Here is a 22075-nt window from a genome sequence, read left to right on the forward strand (position 1 = left end):
TAGTTTTTTTATATAATTTAAATCTCTTTATTAATGGTCTCTATTTCCTGATACATTGTTATCAAACTTTAATTGTTTAGGTATTGTTTCTTTTAATTCCTTGAACATATATATTTATAATATCTGATTTAAAGTATTTATCTAGTAAGTCCAACATGGTAGAGGCTTCCTTAGTGTCAGATTTTATTGACTGCTTTATTTTCCCTGGGGCATACTTTGGGGCACACTTTGCTGTTTCTTTGTAAGTCTCATAAATTTTTGTTAGAAATTAATATTTTAAATAATGTAATGTAGAAGCTCTAGAAACCAGATTCCCCCTTTCTCAGGGGTTATGTTGTTGCTATTTGTTGTTGTTTTTACTATTGTTTGTTTGTTAGTGACTTTCTTGGACTAATTTTGCTACATCTCTATTCCTTGTCAGTGGGGCCACTGAGGTCTCTGAGTTGACAGATATCTTCCTAAATGTCTTGTAATGTTTGGTGAGGGGCTCTGTGTGCATTTTATGGTGCATATGGAATACTCCAACAATTTACAACTCTGTGTTACCTCTCATTTAGGTTTTCATAGAGCCTCAAGGTCAGCCAGGGTGCAAAGGTAGACTCTCTCAGGTCTTTTTTGAGTATGTGCATAACCCTACACTTGCACATGGCATTAACATCTCAACACCTTTTATGTTAAATAATTGCCACTGATTGACTTTCCCCACTGAGTGAGCCCTGAGGTAAAGACATGCCTTTTGGAGTTTGTTCTAGATACTGCCATTCAGGTTAAATAGTGATCATTCTGTTGGAATGGGCTCTTTGGGGAGCTCTAAATCCATTCTTCTCCTCCTGTGGCTGCTAGGCTGCTGGTTTTTCCAGATACCATGGTTTCAGTCCTCCTGGTTTTCCCTCCTTCTGCAAAGCTGGGGAGGAGGATATGGGAATAGGAAAAATTAAAATGGTGTAAAGCTCACTGTTCTTACTGAGATTCAGCCATTTTTCTTGAATAAACATTCACATTGCTTTTCATGGATTTTGACATTCTGAAAAAGTTGATTTTGCCATATTTTGTCAATGTTTCCATTGTTGTTATATAGTATCAGATTATATAGGATAAGATCATAAAGGATAATGATCAGAAGCTTTACCTCTGTCTATTCTTAAACTAAATATGGGCTTTTAAGTTCATCATTTTTTTACAATGATATTATGGTTTTGAAAGTAACAGCAACACAATTTCATAATTATCTAGATTGGTTATTCTTTACTCTATATACATATTACCTTCAGAGCTTTAAAATAATATTCTCATGCAAGGGCCCTATCCCTGTTCTGTATATTGAGATTGGTGCCCAGGCATTTATATTTCTAAGAGATCAACTCATGTGATTATTATGTGAAACCAGGGCTGAGAACCACTGATCTTGAATTTACTCATTTTGAATGCCACAACATAATACAGTACCTTACATTTCTGAGGCTTCTAATTTGCCAAAATGGATAAATGAGTGAATGTATGAATGAAAGTGGTTTTGATGATAACATAGATTTATTATCTAATGACAAAGATGTATTTTTGTCAACTCATTCTTTTTTAGATTTTAAAACAAGATTGAATATACAGTAAAATATTTATTGTTACCTGAGTTATGTTTATTGAAAAGTCACAGGGGTGAATTATATGTAGAATCAAATACATTTGAGGTGATTATTAAGCTGATATTTTAGTTAGGTAAACTATTGGTAACAAATACTTTTTCAAAATAATAATAAAATAATAATAGCTATTACCATATTCCAGACACCTTGTTATATGTTTATATGTATCCTCTGAGCAACTCTTAAGAGATAAATGGTATCACTAGTTCTGTTTTACATATGAGGAAATTGAAGTTTAGAGAGAAGTTAAGTAGCTTGCTCAAAGCCATATAAAATGTAATGAAGCTGGGATTTACCCCACGTATTCTCACTGTATGACTTAAACTCTTAACCCAGTGGTTCTTAAACTTTGATGCACATTGCCATCACTTAGAGATCTTTACGGATGCTGGCCCTCACCACATACATTCTGATGTAATTAGTATGGGGTGCAACTTGGGCTTAGGGAATGTTAAAAATTCCCTTAGGTGCTTTTCATGTGCAACAGAGTTTGAGAACTGCTGTTCAACAATATTTTCTACTTAACTAAGGAATTTATTTCAACATCAGAATGCTTGGATAAATTTTTTACTTAGTTGAATAGACTCTTATCTGTTGAACTGGGAAGCTAACCCCATATTTATACAAAAATGTGATGTAACAGACCCAAAAAATTAACTTCTGCAAAGTAATTTCTTCATAATTGAAGAATCTCTGTTTTTTTAAATATCTATCTCATATAGTTAAATATTTTTTCTGTCAAGATTATGGTTTTGAAATTGTTTTTAGCACTGTTCAGAAGCATCCGATTGGATCTTACCAGGAAATTGCTTTACTTATCTTAATCTTTGGGTTATTGAGTACAAGTAGGAAAAAGTTAAATATATATATATATATATATATATATATATATATACTATTATATATATTATACTATAATATATATACAGATAAGTATACTATATACTATAATATATAACAGATAAGTATAGTATATATAATATATACTATTAGTATATACTAATATATACCAATAGTATATATATACTATTATATATATATACTATTATATATATATATTATTTAAAAACTATGTACATATAAACATATATATACACACATATTTTTATAAATAATAGCTATTTTATAATAATGTGATTTAAATTTGTTTAGCATCTGTTCTTGTTATAAACTTCTTTCAAATACACCATTGCTTAAAAATGTCGTTTAATTAACTCTATAAGCCTCTGGATGCACAATAGTGCCTCACAATTTAGACCTCCCTATTAACAGAATATTGCATTAAAGCAGAATCAACACAGGACATAGTAAAATGTAAAAATCACAGTTGTCTGATTTTTAAGAAAATTCTCTTAAATTAGGTTAGGCAAGTAGAAAAAAATCAGACTCATTAAATTTGTTTTTATTATTTTTCTTCTAATTTAATGGGATAAAGCTACCCTCAAAGTATATGCTATGTTAGACTATGAGGGCTGTATCATTTATTTTACCTGAAATTAATTTATTTTTTCTTCAGTTCAGAAGCAAAAGGGTAGTAATTGATGTTCTAGTTTGATTTTTGAAGAACTACTTTGGAAAGTGTAAAGTAATTCTAAATCAGCTATATATATAATTTATTTAATGCTGTAGGACTTGTTTACTAGGAAAAGAACAAGAATCTTATTGAGATAAAGCCACACAGTTTGTTTTCCTTAAGTATACAGGCTGGGGCCAAAGTAGGTTTACAGTTATTTGAATGGAAAATAATACAATAATTGATAAATAATAATACAAGAATAAACTTGGTGTTTCACATACTCACAACTGTAAACCTACTTTTGTCCCACCTTGAATATAGGTTGTATTTAGAATTTTAAAAGCATTTAACTTATTGAATATACTTTTAGAATAAGATTTGCCTGTTTAGTTTTGGTTTCTTGATGTTATTCTAATGTGAATGTAGCATTTTTGAAATTATTTATATGCAATGTGCTATTTTAAAATCTTTTCCCAACACTATCTTATGCATTGTGTGATCTCTACCTGGCACAAAGCAGGGTTTTCTAGCCCTTATGGATAAACATTTTTGTCGTAAGTCATGCTGTGCTTGCTTATATGTGTTTTAAGGTTGCATTATATTTATCTCATCTCATCAGAAAACTGCCAGTTCTTTTTGCTGAAGGCAAGAGAGGGAGTTTCATACCCATTAGTTTTAATTGCTCTGTACCAAAATATTCAGTTTTCTATTCCATTCATCAATCTTGAAATAATGTCTTAATATTTTCCTATTAGTTGAATTATAATCAAACGTATTTTTGCTACTTCATATTTTTCTTCTTCTTTGTAAATTTTGTTTAATTTTTACTTGACACCTTTTTCAACTGTTCAACCATTCAAGCTTTACTTTTAATAGCAATATGAAGGTGTTTCATACTCTTTTTCAATGACTGTTTTTGTTTGTATTGGGAAACATAATTGGCAAAATAGCTCCATCTATTTTAGAATTGTTAGTCCTCTAAATTTTGAAGAGTCTTCTCACTGTTTATAAACTAGGTTTTAATCTGATAAGTATAATTGTTGGTACTTCAAACAAGTTTAAGCCCGTAGTGTGTAGTGAAAAAACATAAATGAGAAATCAAGAAATCCAAGGTTGATTTTTAGTTTTGTCACTAACTGTTCACCAACCTTCAACCTTCCTGTCTATAAAATGGGGATGTTATGCCTCCTTAAGGCAGAGTTGTGAGGATGAGATGAGATATGTGTATGGAAGTCCTTTGTAAACTGCAAAAAAATTAGGCGTCTATTGTTGTTATTACTACTACTAGTAGTAAGGGTTTTTCTATTATAGATGAAAATTTGAATTGTGTATAACCCATATTGGCAACATTGGCAAAGTCTAGTTTTTTAAGATATGTGAGAAGGTGGAAAATGTGGTGAATTTTCCCAGTTGCTTAGCATTAGTGAAATACAGTTTTGGCAGAGTAATTACTTTTTCCATCCTCAAATATTCTGTCTCCATTTCCATACAAACTATGTGAGGCACGATGTCATATGTTTAAAACTTTAAACCAAAAAAGAAAGAAAGAAAGAAAGAAGTCTCACCTTCAAAACAAATAAACAAACTTTGGAGAGGTCTGTAGTCTTGAGTCTTAACATTTCACTGTCCCACATATTGTAAACATTACAAAGCCTTGGTGTGCCATGTCCATGATCTCATTGAGATTTTGGCTCCCGTACATCACACCATGCACCTTAGGAAGTTCTTGGATCAGAGGCAGAGGCGATCACTTTTGTTTTTTCCCCAGTATGGTGCCAGTTCTGTGATTTACTGTGTCTACTGATAAAACAAAGAGAGAATCAGGAAAGTCCCTAGACTGTGAAGGGGGAATTGATCTTACCAATTTATATCCCATCTTACAAAGCTAATGTTCTTTTCTTTTTAATGTTTGTAACTGATTATGTATCTTAAAATTATAGTCCCCTTATTCCTTTCATTTTTTCAGAATACAACAAACATTTATTGAAAGTCCACTAAGTGATAGACACCAGATTATATTCCAAGGGAGAGCCAAAGAATAAGACCAGAGGTCTCTTCTGGAAGAACTCACAAATTAATGGGGAAAGGACCCATAATAAAATAATTACAATATAATAAAAAATTACTATAGATAACTTTTGGTATTAAATGACCAATTCAGATTTTAGGATTAGTTTAGGATTTTAACTCAACAATGTCATCAAGGATCCAGGCTAATTTTCCCCTTCTGTTCTGCCAGTCTTAGTGGGGCCTGTGATTATTCCTTATTATAAATAGGAAAACTGTTCCAGAAGATTCTTAGTAGACATCATCTCAGAACTCACTGGCCATAATTGGGCCATATCTAGCCGCCCCCTCCCCCCACAAACAAATAATTGACAAAGGGAATGAGATTTTCAGGATAGGCTCAGGCCAGTCAAGGGTAATCTCTGGGGTATAGGGGCACTTTCTCCTGATGCTTGTGTATGACGGTTTGATCCAAAATAATCAAGGCTTGGCAAACACAGGCAGATGAGGAAATGGATTTTGTAGAAAAACATATACAAGAATACAGAGTGAAGAGAGTGACCAGTACTGAGAAAGAGAATGGGAGGAAAAGCATGGAGGCGATGTTATTTAAACTACTATTTTTAAAATGTATTACAGAGATCTGACTAATGGTTGCCAGATGAGAGGGATTGGGAGACTGGGTGAAAAAAGTGAAAGAGATTAAGAAGTATTAATTTCCAGTTATAAAAATAGCATGTAAAATACAGCATAAAGAATATAGTCAATAATATTCTAATTATGTATGGTGTCAGATGGGTCCTAGACTTATTGGAGTGATCACTGCACAGGTATATAAATGTTTACTAGTAATCACTGTTTTATACCTGAAACTAATATTATATGCTAACTATAATTGAAAAATAATTTTTAAAAAAACATAAAAATAGTCTGGCCAGAGTGGCTCAGTTGGTTGAGAATCAACCTGTGCATTGAAAGGTTGCCCATTTAATTCCCAGTCAGGTCACATGCCCGGCCTGGGTTGTGGGTTTGATCCTACATACAATCATCCAATGGATGATTCTCTCTCTCTCTCTCTCTCTCTCTCGTCTTCCTGTTTCTCTTCCTCTCTTTTTCTCTCTCTCTCCTTTTGTCTCTTTAAGCATGTCTTTAGAGACAAAAAAAAGATTAAATTTTTTAAATATATAAATATAAAAAGAACAAGCAATGGAGAAACAGATGGTTAAATTATTCTTGAAAGGAAGCTTATAGATATAGCTAAGATAATAGAATTTCAGGTGCCATAATAAAGACATGATTAAAGAGACACAGAAGCTCAGTTTAATCTACTAAGGAAAAAAGTAATTCATAGGAGTTTGGCTGAGAAAGTAACCTTTGATTTTAGTACTGCCAAATAGAATAAAGAAGAAAGATAATAATGTAAAGGTGCATTTTTATGAGCTCTAAAGTAAGTACATAAGAAAAAGATCAGAGAGTTCAATTTATCCTTATATATTTCTGAAATTATCCATGCAGTACCATAGTCTACAATCCTGTAGAATTTTGAACTTCAAAGTCCAAGAACCACCAAGTTAGTCTAAAGGACAGAACGAAAGAAACTGTGCGTACATGGCCTATGCGTGAAGATGATTCTGTTTTTAAAGTTACTTCTTAAAGAAGAATACATAGAGAATTCTATTGTTTCCACTTGTCTGTAGGTTTTACTCTATCCTATCCTATATAATAAAAACCTAATATGCTAAGTGTCTGGTTGACTGGTTGGCCATTCAACCAATCAAAGTGTAATATGCTAATGATATGCTAAGGCCGCTCGCTATGACATGCACTGACCATGAGGGAGCAGACAGTTGACTGATCAACCAGTTGCTATGATGGGCACTGACCACCAGGGGGCAGACGCTCCAACCGGTAGGTTAGCTTGCTGCTGGGGTCTGGTTGATTGGGACTGAGCGAGATGAGCTGGACATGCCTTGGAGTCCTTCCACGGTCCCTCCCCAGCTAGCCAACCTCCCACATCTCTCCCCAGCCCCAATCATGCATCGGTGGGGTCCCTTGGCCTGGCCTGCACCTCTCACAATCTGGAACCCTTTGGGGGATGTTGGAGAGCCGGTTTTAGCCCGATCCTGTAGGTCAGGCTGAGGGACCCCACTGGTGCACGAATTCGTGCACCAGGCCTCCAGTTGTAAAAGAAACCTCTATGGTCACTTAAAAACAGAGCTTCAAATTTATGAAGTAAAAACTGATAGAACTAAAAGGAGAAATAGAAAAATCCACATTTATAGTTGGAAATTTCAATACTTCTTTCTTTGCAGTCAATAGAAAATAAGTGAGGATATAGAAGACCTAAACAATTATACCAACCAACTTAAGCATTACTGATAATTATTAAACACTAGAGGCCCAGTGCATGAAATTTATGCACGGGTAGGGTCCCTAGGCCTGGCCGGCAATCAGAGCCAATCGGGGCCTTTCAGCTGCCGGCCGGGGCCTTCCTTCCCTGGTTGCCAGCTGCCAGCTGGGGCCTTCCTTCATTTAGCACCACACCCTGGTGGTCAGCGCACGTCCTAGCGAGCGATCAAACTCCCGGTCTCCAGTTGAACACTCAAGGGGACACTTTGCATATTAGCCATATATATATATTTTTTACATATATATGTAAAATATGTATATTTTATATATAATTTACATATATGTATTTACATATCCTATCTAATAATAGAGAAACATGGTAATTAGCCATACCTCCGCTACCCTTCCCATTGGCTAATCAGGGCGATATGCAGATTAATTGCCATCCAAGATGGCGGCCGGCAGCCAGGCAGCTTGAAGCGAACAGGAGGTTTGCTTGCTTCAGTGACGGAGGAAACCAACGTTCCCCGCCTGCCTTGCCGGCCTCTGAGGTTGCAGTTTAAGAAACATTGTTACAAATATAGAAGCTAAACAAAACCCCAGAAACCTGCTTTCAGCCAGCCAGGCCTCAGCCAGCAGGACCGCAACATTGTTTCAATTATAGAACAAACGCAGATCCCTGCTTTCAGCCAGCCGTGATCTCAGAGCTGGAGTGAGCAGGACTGCAACAGTGTTACAATTATAGAACCCAAACAAACCAGATACCTGCTTTCAGCAGCCGAGGCCTCAGAGCTGGAGCCAAGCCTCAGAGCTAAAGCTGGCCCAGAATAAAAAAAAATTTAAAAAAAGGACAGGTTGGGACCTTCAGTCACTCGCCAGCCTGAAAATGGCCCTCAGCCCCTCACCCAGACTGGCCAGGCACCCCAGTGGGGACCCCACCCTGAAGGGGGTGTGACCAGCTGTAAACAGCCATCATCCCCTCACCCAGGCTGGCCAGGCACCCCAGTGGGGACCCCCACCCTGATCCAGGAAACCCTTCAGGGCAAACCAGCCGGCCCCCACCCGTGCACCAGGCCTCTATCCTATATAGTAAAAGGGTAATATGCCTCCCAGCACCGGAATCAGTGGAGCAGTGAGGCCTCCCAGCACTGGGATCAGCGGAGCCACAAGGCCTCCCGGCACCGGGATCAGCTGACAGGGAGCAGCGCCCAAACCCCCTGATGGCCCTGCGGCTCTGTGTGTGACAGGGGGCGGGGCCACAACCTCCCTATCCGCCCTGCTCTGTTCATGACAGGGGAAGGTGCCCAACCCCCTGATCAGCCCTGCTCTATTCCTGATAAGGGGGAGCTCCCCAACCCCCTGATCGCCCTGCGGCTCTGTGTGTGACAGGGTGCGGCGCCCCAACCCCCTGATCGGCCCTGCTCTGTGTGTGACAGGGTGTGGCGCCCCCAAACCCCCCCCCCCCACGGGCCCTGCTCTGTCTGTGATGGGGTAGAGCCATAACCTCCCCATCGGCCCTTCCCTGAGTTTGACAGTGGCGATGCCCCAACCCCCTGATCAGCCCTGCTCTGTGGGTGATAGAGGGCGGTGCCCCAACCCCCTGATTCGCCCTGCTCTGTGTGTGACAGGGGGCGGTGCCTCAAATCCCCTATTGGCCCTACTCTGTGAGTGACAGGGAGGAGCTCCTCAACCCCCTGATGGGCCCTGCTCTGTGCGTGACAGGGGGTTGGCACCGCAACCTCCCCAATGACCCTGCCTTGAGTGTGACGGGGCGGTGCCCCGACCCCCCAATCGGCCCTACCCTGAGCGTGACTGAGGGTGGCATCGCAACCTCCCGATCCACCCTGCTCTGAGCCCGACCTGGGGCTGCTCCTAGGGATTGGGCCTGCCCTCTGCCACCCGGGAGCAGGCCTAAGCCAGCAGGTCATTATCTCTCAAGGGGTCCCAGACTGCGAGAGGGCACAGGCCGGGCTGGGGGACCCCCCCTTCCCCCCCGAGTGCACAAATTTTTGTGCACCGGGCCTCTAGTATATATATATATTTACATATATATATATTTACATATATATATATATATATATATATAGAGAGAGAGAGAGAGAGAGAGAGAGAGATTCCACCCAACAACAGCAGAATACACATTCTTTTAAAGTGCATATGGGGCATTCACCAAGCTGGACCAAATTCTGAGCCATAAAACAAACCCTAAGAGATCATAAAAATTAAAATCATCAGTTCTTTGACCATAATAAAATTAAACTAGAGAAAGAGGAGCAAATAAATCCCAAAATAAACAGAAGAAAGGAAATAATAATTAAGATAAAATATTAATGAAATTAAAAGCAGAAAAACCAATAGAAAAAAGTAAAAGGCTGGTTCTCAGGGAAAAAAATCAATAAAATTGATATACCTCTATTTACTTTGATCAAGAGAAAAAGAGACAAGATACAAATTACCAATACCAGGGATCAACATTATAGACCCTAGAAATACTAAAAGGATAATAAGTAGATGTTTTGAACTAGATAGTAAACCACTCCTACTTACTCAAAAAAATTTATGCTCAGAAAAAAAAGCCTGTACATGAAAATTTATAGGGGATCCTATATAAAAAAGATATAATATGCTAATTAGACCAAACAACAGAATGACCATCCAGACGACCTTCCGGATGAAGCCGGGGCTGCAGGACCAAGGCAGCCAAGGCTGTGAGGGCCAAGCCCCTTGCACGAATTTCGTGCATTGGGCCTCTAGTTTATTCATAATTTCAAAAATCTGGAAATAAATGAAATATTCTTCATCTAGTAAATAGATAAATAATGGTACATCCATAAAATAGAATGTGATTTAGCAATAAAAATGTATAGAATACTGATTATAGTCTTTTTCTATTGCTCATGCTACATGCAGTTACATGCATTAATTTCAAATGTGTTAGAGGTCAGACTCAAAAGGCTTCATACTATAATCATTCCATCTATAAGATATTCTGGAGAAGGCAAAAATATAGGGACAGAAAGCAGATAAAAACTTTCCAGGGACTGGGAATAGGAAGAAGTATTAAAAGTTCAGTCAGTTTTCAGGGCTGAGTAGGAGTTTAGAAGGGCATCCAGGTAAAGAAAATAACATAGTTAAAGATGTAAAACAATGACACGTTAGGGAATAACAATAATCTAGATGCTGGAGTATGGTTTATGCAAAAGAGTATACTGGGAAATAAGAGGATGAGGTTGGGACAAAGAGGGAAATGATTTAGACCTTATCCTGAAGATAATAAAGCACCACCCATTGTTGCAGTTTCGATTCCCAGTCAGGGCACATACCTAAGTTTTGGGTTCCATCCTTGGTTGGGACGCAAATGGAAAGCAACCCATCATGTTTCTCACATTGATACTTCTTCTGTCTCTTCCTTCCTCTCTCTCTCGAATCGATAAGCATGTCTTCAGGTGAGGAGTCAGAGAGAGAGAGAAAGAGAGAGAGAGAGAGAGAGAAAGAGAGAGAAAGAGAGAGAGAGAGAGAGAGAGAGAGAGAGAGAGAGAGAGAGAATGAGAAGCACCAATAGAGGATTATAAGAAATCAGCAGCCAACTTTTGTCAGTGTCTTTCTAGTCTTTTTGGAGGTCTGACACTCATTCTCAAGCAGATTCCTCAGGAAAGGCCTGGGTTATCAGCATTCCCTGAAGTCTTCCATGTTTACAATAGTTTTATACTTGAAGGTTATTTTGGCTGGATATTAGAATCTTGACTCACATTAAGTAGCTTATATATGTTATCCCTTACTATGCATAAATTATTACTATTAAAGGTCTAAGGATAATGTAATATTCTTTCCCTTAGAAGTAACTTGGTCTTTTTGCCTAGATCAGTGGTTGGCAAACTGCAGCTCTTGAGCCACATGCGGCTCTTTGGCCCCTTGAGTGTGGCTGTTCCACAAAATACCGACTACTGCACATGGGCCACGAAGTTTCAATCACACTGTACGTGTGCACCCGCACTTGGTATTTTGTGGAAGAGCCACACTCAAGGGGCCAAAAAGCTGCATGTGGCTTGCGAGCCACAGTTTGCTGACCACTAGCCTAGATGACCAAAATTTTTTTTCTTTTTTATCCAAATCCAGTAGTTGTACTAGAATGTCTTTATGTTAGCCCATTTTGGGTCAATTTTTTCCTAGTGTATAAGGTGACTTTTCAGTGTTTTAAGGTTTTATTACTTAAGAGGAGAGAGTTTTCTTGAATTATAATTTTAAAAATTTGCTCTGTTGTATAGTTTTGTTTCCTTCTTAGAGACTCTTACTATACATATGTTCACTCTTCTCTGCCTACTTGTTCTCTTAAATTTTTTGTTAGCTCTTTTTTCATTATTTTTCACATCTGCTATTCATTTAAAGACTAGGGGCCTAGTGCATGAATTCATGCACCTTAAAAGAAACTGTGGACCGTGAGGCTGTGGTGGGCACAGGGGCAGGTCTCGGCCCATTCTCTGCTCCCCCCAGGCCCCTCCCGCTGTGGCCGCTGGTCCCTGTCTGCCTGCAGCTCTGCTCCTGCCACTGTCGCTCTTACACTCTGATGGCGTTGGCCCCACTTGCACCTGCTGACATCACAGAGCGATTGGGGCCAGCACCAGCAGTGGGTGCGAGAGGTGGCTGCCAGCCCCGATCGCCCCTCAGGAGCAGGGGGCAGTGGAGAAGCCCTGAGGGGCAATTGGGGCCAGCAGCTGCTGCTTGCACCTGCTGATGGATTGGGGCAGGTGCTAGGTGCCAGCAGCAGGTGCGAGTACTCGGTGGAACCATGGCACATGGGAGCAAAGAGTTTTCAGTAACCACCAGAGGCTTGCCCTGATGACAGCGACTGATGCCCCGCCTTGGTCTGGTGCTCCCGCACACCGGCTCCACCATCCCACCGCGGCTGATGCCCACCATGTTCAGTGCTCTGTCACCTGCTGCTGATGCCCACCATGTTCTGCATGTACCCCCTGGTGGTCAGCGCACATCATAGTGATCGGTTGTTCGGTTATTCTGCCGTTCAGTCTATTTGCATACTAGGGTTTTATATATATACTAGAGGCCCGATGCACGAAAATTCATGCAAGAGTAGTCCTTCTTTCCCCTGGCTGCCGGCACCGGCTTACCTCCAACACCTGGGACCCGGACTTTCCTCCTCTGGCTGCCGGGTGGCAACCGGGAACTGGGCTGGCTTCCCTCCGGCAACCCACAGGCACCCAGGATCCAAGCTGGCGTCCCCCAGGCCACCCACAGGCACCTGGGACCTGGACTGGCTTCCCCCTGGCCCCAGCTTCATTAGGAAGGATGTCCGGAATGATGTCTGGAAGACATATGGACTAATTAGCATATTACCCTTTTATTACTATAGATCGATAGTGCATATGCTGTTTATTCAACCTTGTGTTCCTCCTAGTTTACTGTTCATTTTCAAATGAATTTTTCTTTTATTTTTAATTCTTTATGAATGTCTTTTACCTCTCTTTAAATTCTTTTACTAATCATGTAATTTATAAGCTTTAATAATTCTAATTTACATTTTTCTTTCATTGCTTCTGTGATTCTTTCAGATTTTTTGTTGCTGTTATTGTTGTTAATCCTCACCCAAGGATATTTTTCCATTAAATTTAGAGAGAGTGCAAAGGAGGAGTGGAGAGAGACATCAGTGTGAGAGAGACACATTGATTGGTTGCCTCCCACACATGTCTCAACCCGGGCCTAGGATCAAACCTACAACCAGGATGTGCCCTTGACCAGAAATCGTACCCACAACTCCAGTGCGCAGGCCAACACTCCCACCACTGAGCAACACTGGCCAGGGCTCAGCTCATTTTTAAATTATAATAACTGTATATGGAAATTGATTATAATCTTTTTCTATTGGTCATGTTTAAGTGAAGTGAGTTTTCATGATCTTTTTGAGCGAAAGATGTGGGACAGGGTAGCATTTCTAATTTCATTGTTCTCAGAATATCATTTCTGTTATTTTCACAGTGATGGAGAGTGGGTTCAGACACCTTTGCTCCCCTCCACTTTTTTTATCTGTACTCTCTCATCCTTCATCCCATTGTCCTAGTCTTCTTTTTTTTTTTTTAAATATATTTTATTGATTTTTTACAGAGAAGAAGGGAGAGAGATAGAGAGTTAGAAACATCGATGAGAGAGAAACATCGATCAGCTGCCTCCTGCACATCTCCTACTGGGGATGTGCCCGCAACCCAGGTACATGCCCTTGACCGGAATCGAACCTGGGACCTTTCAGTCTGCATGCCGATGCTCTATCCACTGAGCCAAACTGGTTTCGGCCCCATTGTCCTAGTCTTGCTCAATTTGGATGCAACCCCGAGTAGTTTCTCTTTAGTACAGGGCTTTGTTTTAGGAGAGGGCTTCAGTTTGTAGTTTTAAGAATTCACAGGACTCAGACCTACAGAGTGTTCCAGCACCATCAAACCAAAGTCTGAGATTTCACTCCCGGCCACTGTTGCTGCTGTGAGCTTTCTTGTGAGACCTAAAGGCAATTCAGTTTCCCTGGCTCTTGGGGCATTCTCTAAGCCTTCCCTCCGCAGGTTCCGGTGCTGTCTTAGGCATGTGAATTTTGTAGTGGTTAGTAGTTTGTCTCAACCTGCTTGTATTTTGGGATTGGTAGAAACTCCTTGTCACCTAGTATTGTTGTATACATTGTCCCTTTTTGTTTTTGTTTTGCTATACTAGTTGCTTTTTAGAGAGATTAAAGTACTATACCACCATAACAAAGAGTGAATGAAATCTTATCATTTGGGACAGCATGGGTGGACCTAGAAGGTATTATGATAAGTGAATTAAATCAGTCAGAGAAAGACAAATACCATATGATTTCACTCATATATGGAATCTAAACAACAAAATAAATGAGCAAACAAAATAGAAGCAGACTCATAGATGAAGAGAACAGACGGATGGTTGCCAGAGGGGAGGAAGTTTGGGGGGGCAGGCGAAAAAGGTGAAGGGATTAAGAAGTACAAATTGGTAGTTACAGAATAGTTATGGGGATGTAAAATACAGCAAAGGGAATATAATCAACTAGAGGCCCGGTGCACAAAAATTTGTGCACTCTGGGGGAGGGGGTCCCCCAGCCCAGCCTGTGCCCTCTCACAGTCTGGGACCCCTCGGGAGATAACGACCTGCTGGCTTAGGCCTGCTCCCGGGTGGCAGAGGGCAGGCCCAATCCCTAGGTGCAGCCCCTGGTCGGGCTCAGAGCAGGGCCGATTGGGGAGTTGGGGCGCCACCCCGTCATGCACAGAGCAAGGCGGATCAGGAGGTTGCAATGCCACCCTCAGTCACGCTCAGGGTAGGCTGATTGGGGGGTTGGGGCACCGCCCCCTGTTACACTCAAGGCAGGGTCAATGGGGAGGTTGCGGTGCCACCCCCTGTCACGCACAGAGCAGGGCCAACCAGGGGGTTGGGGCGCTGCACCCTGTCACACTCAGGGCAGGGCCAATGGGGAGGTTATGGCTCTACCCTGTCACACACAGAGCAAGGCCCGTGGAGGGGGATTGGGGCGCCACCCTCTATCACCCACAGAACAGGGCGGATCAGGGGGTTGGGGCGCCACCACTGTCACACTCGGGGCAGGGCCGATGGAGTGGTTATGGCTCTACCCTGTCACACACAGAGCAGGGCCCGTGGGGGCGGGATGTTGGGGCGCCTCACCCTGTCACACACAGAGCAGGGCCGATCAGGGGGTTGGTGTGCTGCACCCTGTCACACACAGAGCCGCAGGGCGATCGGGGGATTGGGGAGCTCCCCCCTATCAGGCACAGAGCAGGGCTGATCAGGAGGTTTGGGCGCTGCCCCCTGTCACACTGATCCTGGTGCCGGGAGCCTCGCTGCTCTGCTGATCCCGGTGCCGGGAGGCATATTACCCTTTTACTATATAGGATAGAGGCCTGGTGCACAGGTGGGGGCCGGCTGGTTTGCCCTGAAGGGTGTCCTGGATCAGGGTGGGGGTCCCCACTGGGGTGCCTGGCCAGGCTGGCTGAGGGGCTGAGGGCTGTTTTCCCGTTGGCAGTTGACTAAAAGCTCCCAACTGCTCCTTGTTTTCTTTTTTTTTTTTTTTTATTCTGGGCCAGCTTTAGCTCTGAGGCCTCGCTGCTGAAAACATGGATACAATGTTGCGGTCCGGGGCTGACTGAAAGCCGGTTTTGTTTAGCTTCTTATTTGCAACATAGTAATAGTTGCTTAGAATTGCAGTTGAGAGGCCGGCAAGTGAGGCAGGGAACGTTGGAGTCTGCAGTCCCTGGAGGAAGCAAGCCTCCCTGCTCGCTTCAGTGCATGGCTGCCAGCCGCCATCTTGGCTGACAGTTAATTTGCATAAGGATACGCTGATTAGCCAATGGGAAGGGTAGTGGTCGTACGCCAATTACCATGTTTCTCTTTTATTAGTGTAGATAATATTTTAATAATTATGTATGGTGCCTGGTGGGTGCTTGAAATGTCAGGGTGATCAATTTATAAGAGTATATGATTGTCTAGCCACTATTCAGTACACCTGAAACTAATAGAAAATAATATTGAATGTTAACTGTAGTTTTTAAAAATAAAAAAACTATGCCACCATTATCTTTCTAGAATTTCTCTAGTTTTCTTGAGAAAAAAAATTGTTCAGTAATTCCATAATTGACAACTGTATTAGATTACTGATACATAACATCTCTTAGAAAAGTTAAGCTTTTGGGCTACACTTTTAAAGTTCCCTGAAATTCTGAGTCATTGTTTTTGCTTTTGAACTTACATGTGCATCAACTTCATTTAGACCAACTATGAGGTTAGAATTCATATAATCATAATATTGTAGAGTGGCTTTGGGATCAGACATATCTAGATTCAAATCTTCTGCCACTTATCATTTTTCTTTATACAATAAATTGGATTAAGTTACATTCTTTTGATGTGATTGCATCCTAATATGTAGAAGTGTAAACAGGTGACAATGTAGAAAACAGTTGAAAGTATATTAATTTACTAGAGGCCTGTTGCACGAAAAGATTCGTGCAATAGGCCTTCCCTTCCCCTCGCTGCCAGCACCAGTTTTCCTCCTGCACCCAGCACCCAGGCCTTCGCTCTGGCCAGAGTCACCTTCGGCCTTTGCTGCTCCGGCTAGAGCCGCCTTCAGCACCTTCGCTGCTCCGGTTGGAGCCACGTATGCAAATTAGCTGCCATCTTTGTTGGCAGTTAATTTGCATATCTCGCTGATTAGCCAATGGGAGGCGTAGTGAAGGTACGGTCAATTATCCTGTTTGTCTATTATTAGATTAGATTTTGCATTACAAAAAAATGTACTGTGGAATTTTAGAAAAAAATTGCAATTAAATAATTGTATTAATATATTATAATTTGGAAGTGTGTCCTATCAAAAATTGTATTTAAATTTGACATTGAGAACAAGATCAACAATATTGCTGGCATCATTTCCCATAGTAATTGGGAGAAACAACAGGTTGTGGGAAAAGATTCTTTGCCCTTACACTTGGGAAGATCCTGACTTGGTTCTTCCTTTACCATTTACTGGAAGCTTAGGTTTTTTGTTGTACCTTCAGTGAAAGTTTCCTTTTATATCTGCAAATGTGTATATAATCAAATTAAGTGAATATTAATTGAGCATATATACTTACTACCAGAAACTGGCATAGGTACTGGATATACAACAGTAAATAAGAGAGGATTTCTACACTCCTGAAACTTAGAGTTCAAAGTAAAAGCAAACAATCAAGCCACTATTGCATAGACTGGTAAGTGCTAGTATAATATAGAAGAATCAGGTAGGAACAGCTTAACCCAGACTTGAGGTTCAGGAAAGACTTCCTGAAGAAAATGGTACCTTAGTAGCTGAAGCTGTGTAGGAATTCCCAAGCTAATGGGAAAGTAGCCAAAAAGGGCATGTGCAGAGCATGGAGACATGTGCAAGCAGCACATTTGAGGACATGAATGCACAAGCAGTGTTCCCAATGCAAGCTGAGGTTCAGGCTCACCAGGAGAGTCTTTAGAAATCCAGATGTTTTTTATGGGCCCCACCCCAGACTTAATAAATTACATTCTTTGGGAATGAGTGCCAGGTTTCTGGTTGTTAATTCCTGTGGGGAGCCACTGGCAGAGGGTGTGTGAGGGGCATTGGAGAAGGGGAATCAAGGCAGGTAAAGCAAGGCAGGGAAGCCTGGGGGCACACTATGAAGGGCTAGGAAGCTATGTGTGGGTTGGAGTTTTATCCTTAGGGCAATGGGGAGCTGTGGAAGGATCAGACAGCTGTGGGATGAGATGATCAGATTTATGATGTAGAAAGATACTAAGTTTACAAAAACATGGCCCCAGCATTTATGAAGGACACAATCCAATTTATGAGGTTCAACATCTTAGAACCTCAGTTTTAAAATATGAAATGGAAATAATATCTACTTAGCATGTTTATTTTGAGGTTTAACTGAGATAATTTATGTAAAGTGCCTGATATATATTTAGAACTCAAAAGATATTAATTTCTATAATTTGAGAAATAATTAGTGCACATTACACAGCCACCATCATACATCAGGGGAAGTGGATTTCTGTTCAACCATTTGTTTTCAGGTTCCTCTGTAAAATTCTTTTTCTCTGCCCACACCTAGAACACTGGGTCAGTGCCACTTCTCTCTCACTCTTCACTCTTTCACATTCTTTTTAAAAAAATATATTTTATTGATTTTTTACAGAGAGGAAGGGAGAGGGAGGGATAGAGAGTTAGAAACATCGATGAGAGAGAAACATCGATCAGCTGCCTCCTGCACACCCCCCACTGGGGATGTGCCCATAACCAAGGTACAAGCCCTTGACTGGAATCGAACCTGGGACCTTTCAGTCCACAGGCCGACGCTCTATCCACTGAGCCAAACCGGTTAGGGCTCTTTCACATTCTTAACTTCAGTTACAATCTTTAAGTGGATGACTTCCAAGTCTACATATCCAAACATGGTATTCTTTCCTGAGCTCCAACCCCATATATCCACTTGACTCTTGGATGTCTCCATGTAAATACTTTTGGGCACCTAATTCAAATTAGATGTTTTTCCACCAACTATCACCCTTCCTTGCTCCAGAAAACAAAATAAAACCCTGCCTGTCCAACATTAGCACCACTAGGTCAACCCAGAAATGTGGGGATCATCATTGAACCACTTGTCTTTATCTTCTCTAATCAGCCCTTACAAATCCACACCCTTTTCTCCAGGCTTAGACCTTTACCTTCATCTAAACCAGGGGTGGGAAACCTTTTTCTGCCAAGAGCCATTTGGATATTTAAAACATCATTCACAGGCCATAGAAAATTATCAACTTAAAAATTAGCCTACTATACTTAGTCAAACATTTAATTAACTCACTCCTAATTCCTTGGCAGGGCCAGACCAAATGATTTCCCAGGCCTGATATGGCCCATGGGCCAGACGTTCCCTACTCCTGATCTAAACTATTCCTACCTTTTACCTGAATCAGTGAAACAGTCTCTGAGTTCCCAGCACCACTCTTTGCCCCACCTTGCAATCCCAAGAGAGCTTCCAAGAAACAAAATTGATAAAATTCCCTCCCACCTCACACTCCTCCACACTTAAACCTCTTTACTGGCTTTCACATGCTTAGAAAAGGAACTCCAAACTCTCTAACAAGGCTTATAAGACCTGTCAAGATCTCACCTCTTAAGTCTCATCCCCCTCCCCATTCTTTCTTTCCTATTTTATGCTCTTACCATTGTGAACTAGAGAAAAGTCATCTCTCTCACTCTTAGATCTATATTTCATGATGATTCCTCCACCCAGAATCCCCCTCTGGTGTCAGGCTTTAGCTTAACAAACGTCCTCTTGGGAGGCAGTCCTCGAATCTTCACACCAGCTAAGATTCCCTTGTTAGATGTATTTGCAGTCTCTTTACCTCTTCTCCCTTAGGGCTGTTCATTAAACTTGTAATGTCTTAATGCCTGTGTTCCCCACAGATTGTAAGCAACATGATGGCAAAAGGGTATACATAGTCAATCCATATTATTCACAGATTTGAATTACTCAGGAATTCACCTACATGCTAAACTTTTTGTGTGACTGCAAAATCAATATTCATGGCAGTTTCTTGGTCATTCGTGGAGAAATTTGAGTTGCCCAATACGCATGTTCTCAGCTGAGGTCAAACAAGATGATGCTCTGCCATCTTGTTTCAGCTTTCATAGTAAGCATCCATTTTGTAGTCTACTTAGTGTCACATTTCTTTTTATGACTTTACTGTTTTAAATGGCCCACAAGAATAGTTCTAAATTACTCTCTAGTGTTTCTAAGCACAGGAAGGCTGTCATGTGCCTTACAGAGAAAATATGTGTGCTAGATAAGCTGCATTCAAACATAGGATATAGTGTGTTTCAATGTCAATGAATTAAGTCAAACCTCCGTCCATCACAATTTATCAGCACTTATACCCTCCTTAACTCCCCCGCCCCCAACCCCTCATCCTGGCAATCACCACACTGTTGTCTGTGTCTATGAGGTTTTTTTTGTTTTTTTGCTCAATCCCTCCACACAAATGAGCACCCCCAATAGCTGTCAGCCTGCTCCCTGTGAATCTGTCTCTATTTTGCTTGTTAGTTCACTTTGTTCAATACAGTGTACAGATGATGTGTTGTACAATTGTGCACCTGAAACCTGTATAATTTTGTTAACCAGTGTCACCCTGATAAATTCAATAAAAAGGAAAAAAAAATATGAAATATGCCTTTAAAGAGAAACACAGAGGCTGGCAGGAACCTAACGCTGTATTTCCCTTAGGAGCATTGGTTCAGTATTCACTAATTCCACTTTGTGGTGATTTTAAAGAACATAACTATTGCAAATTATAAGTTTCAACTGTATTTTGTTAACATCTAACTCATATAAGAGTTGTCCAATAAATATTCATTGAAACTAATTTATGTGTGTGTGTGTATATACACACACATAATTTATATATAAATACATAGAAATTAGGTATAATATAGAAATAAATTAAATTGAATTTGTTTTTTAATGGCATGGGTGTACTTCACAGCTTTATCATTACTTTTTGCTTTAAAAAATGCTAAATATTAGTTTATTATTGACTAGAGGCCCAGTGCATGAATTCATGCATGGGTGGGGTCCCTTGGCCTGGCTGGTGATTGGGTCCGATTGGGGCTGACTGGCAGGGGGGTGGGTAGGGGCCACAGGAGGTTGGCCAGTGAGGGAAAGGGACCACAGGAGGTTGGCCAGCCATGGGAGGTTGACTGTGGAAGCACACTGACCACCAGGAGGAAGCTCCTGCATTGAGCATCTGCCCCCCTGGTGGTCAGTGTGCATCATAGCAACTGGTTGACTGGTTGTTCCGGTCATTTGTTTGCAATGGTCACTTAGGCTTTTATATATATAGATTAGAGGCCCGGTGCACGAAATTCGTGCATGGGGGGGTGTCCCTCAGCCCAGCCTGCACTCTCTCCAATCTGGGACCCCTCAGACATCCCTCTCGCAATCCAGGACCACTGACTCCTAACGACTCACCTGCCTGCATGCCTAATGCCCCCAACTGCCCTCCCCTGGCAGCCTGGTCACCCCAAATGGCCCTCCCCTGCCAGCCTGGTCCCCCACAATGGCCCTCCCCTGCAGGCCAGTTCACCTTCAACTGCCCTCCCCAGCCAGCCTGATCTCACCCCCAACTGCCCTCCCCTGCCGGCCTGGTCTCACCCCTAACTGCTCTCCCCTGCCAGCCTGGTCTTGCCTCCTAACTGCCTCTGCCTCGCCCCCCACCACCATGGCTTTGTTCAGAAGGAAGTCGGATGTCTGGAAGATGGCCAGTTGACCCAGTCTAATTAGCATGTTACCCTTTTATTAGTATAGATATCTTTATTTTTTTTATTTTCTAGGATGCTGGAGAAATGGTTCGTTCCTTTGTTGGTGGTTTGGAACTTGTTGTCAATTTACTGAAATCAGATAATAAAGAAGTTTTGGCAAGTGTATGTGCTGCTATTACCAATATAGCAAAAGATCAAGAAAATTTAGCTGTCATTACAGATCATGGAGTTGTCCCTTTATTGTCCAAACTAGCCAATACAGTAAGTAACATCTTTTTATTTTAAGTGCATATTGTCATAAGATGACATGGTATAGAGGCAAAAGCAATGTGCTTTATGGTCAGACACCTGGGTTTAAGTTTAATATCCATCACTTATTAGGTATGAGATTTGGGTTAATTCATTTAATTTCTGAGACGAATACAGTGTTAAAATCCTTGTGAAATAAAGGCTATTGTCACTGGCAAGTAAAATGGTAACAAATGTGTTCTTGTAGAAATAGTAACTATCATTTTTACATCATTATTAATATATTTAAGATAATTGTCCATGCCAACTTTAGAAATTAAATGTGCCTCCCCAGCTTAGCAAGCTTGGATCAGTGGCATTCTTAAGCTAGCAGATTTTGGCAGTCACTGTACTAGTTATTTAGAGCTGTGTCAGATAGAATAAACAGCCTTGAGAGGTAATGACTTCACCATGACCAGAAGTATTTGAGCATAG

The 22075-nt window shown here is 41.1% G+C and overlaps 1 protein-coding gene across 3 annotated transcripts in view; it reads left to right on the plus strand.

The window, feature by feature from the left end:
- The window catches only part of ODAD2 (outer dynein arm docking complex subunit 2), a 235563-nt gene that overhangs the window by 152894 nt on the left and 60594 nt on the right, over window positions 1-22075 (plus strand). For all 3 annotated transcript variants that reach the window (XM_070407349.1, XM_070407348.1, XM_070407347.1), the window contains one exon: window positions 21425-21613. In XM_070407349.1, the coding sequence (XP_070263450.1) occupies window positions 21425-21613 (189 nt within the window). The remainder of the gene's footprint in view (window positions 1-21424; window positions 21614-22075) is intronic.

The sequence above is a fragment of the Myotis yumanensis genome, unplaced genomic scaffold, assembly GCF_028538775.1.
Source record: "Myotis yumanensis isolate MYYU_CA2020_CCGP unplaced genomic scaffold, mMyoYum1.0.hap1 SCAF_1, whole genome shotgun sequence".
Classification (NCBI taxonomy): Eukaryota; Metazoa; Chordata; class Mammalia; order Chiroptera; family Vespertilionidae; genus Myotis; species Myotis yumanensis.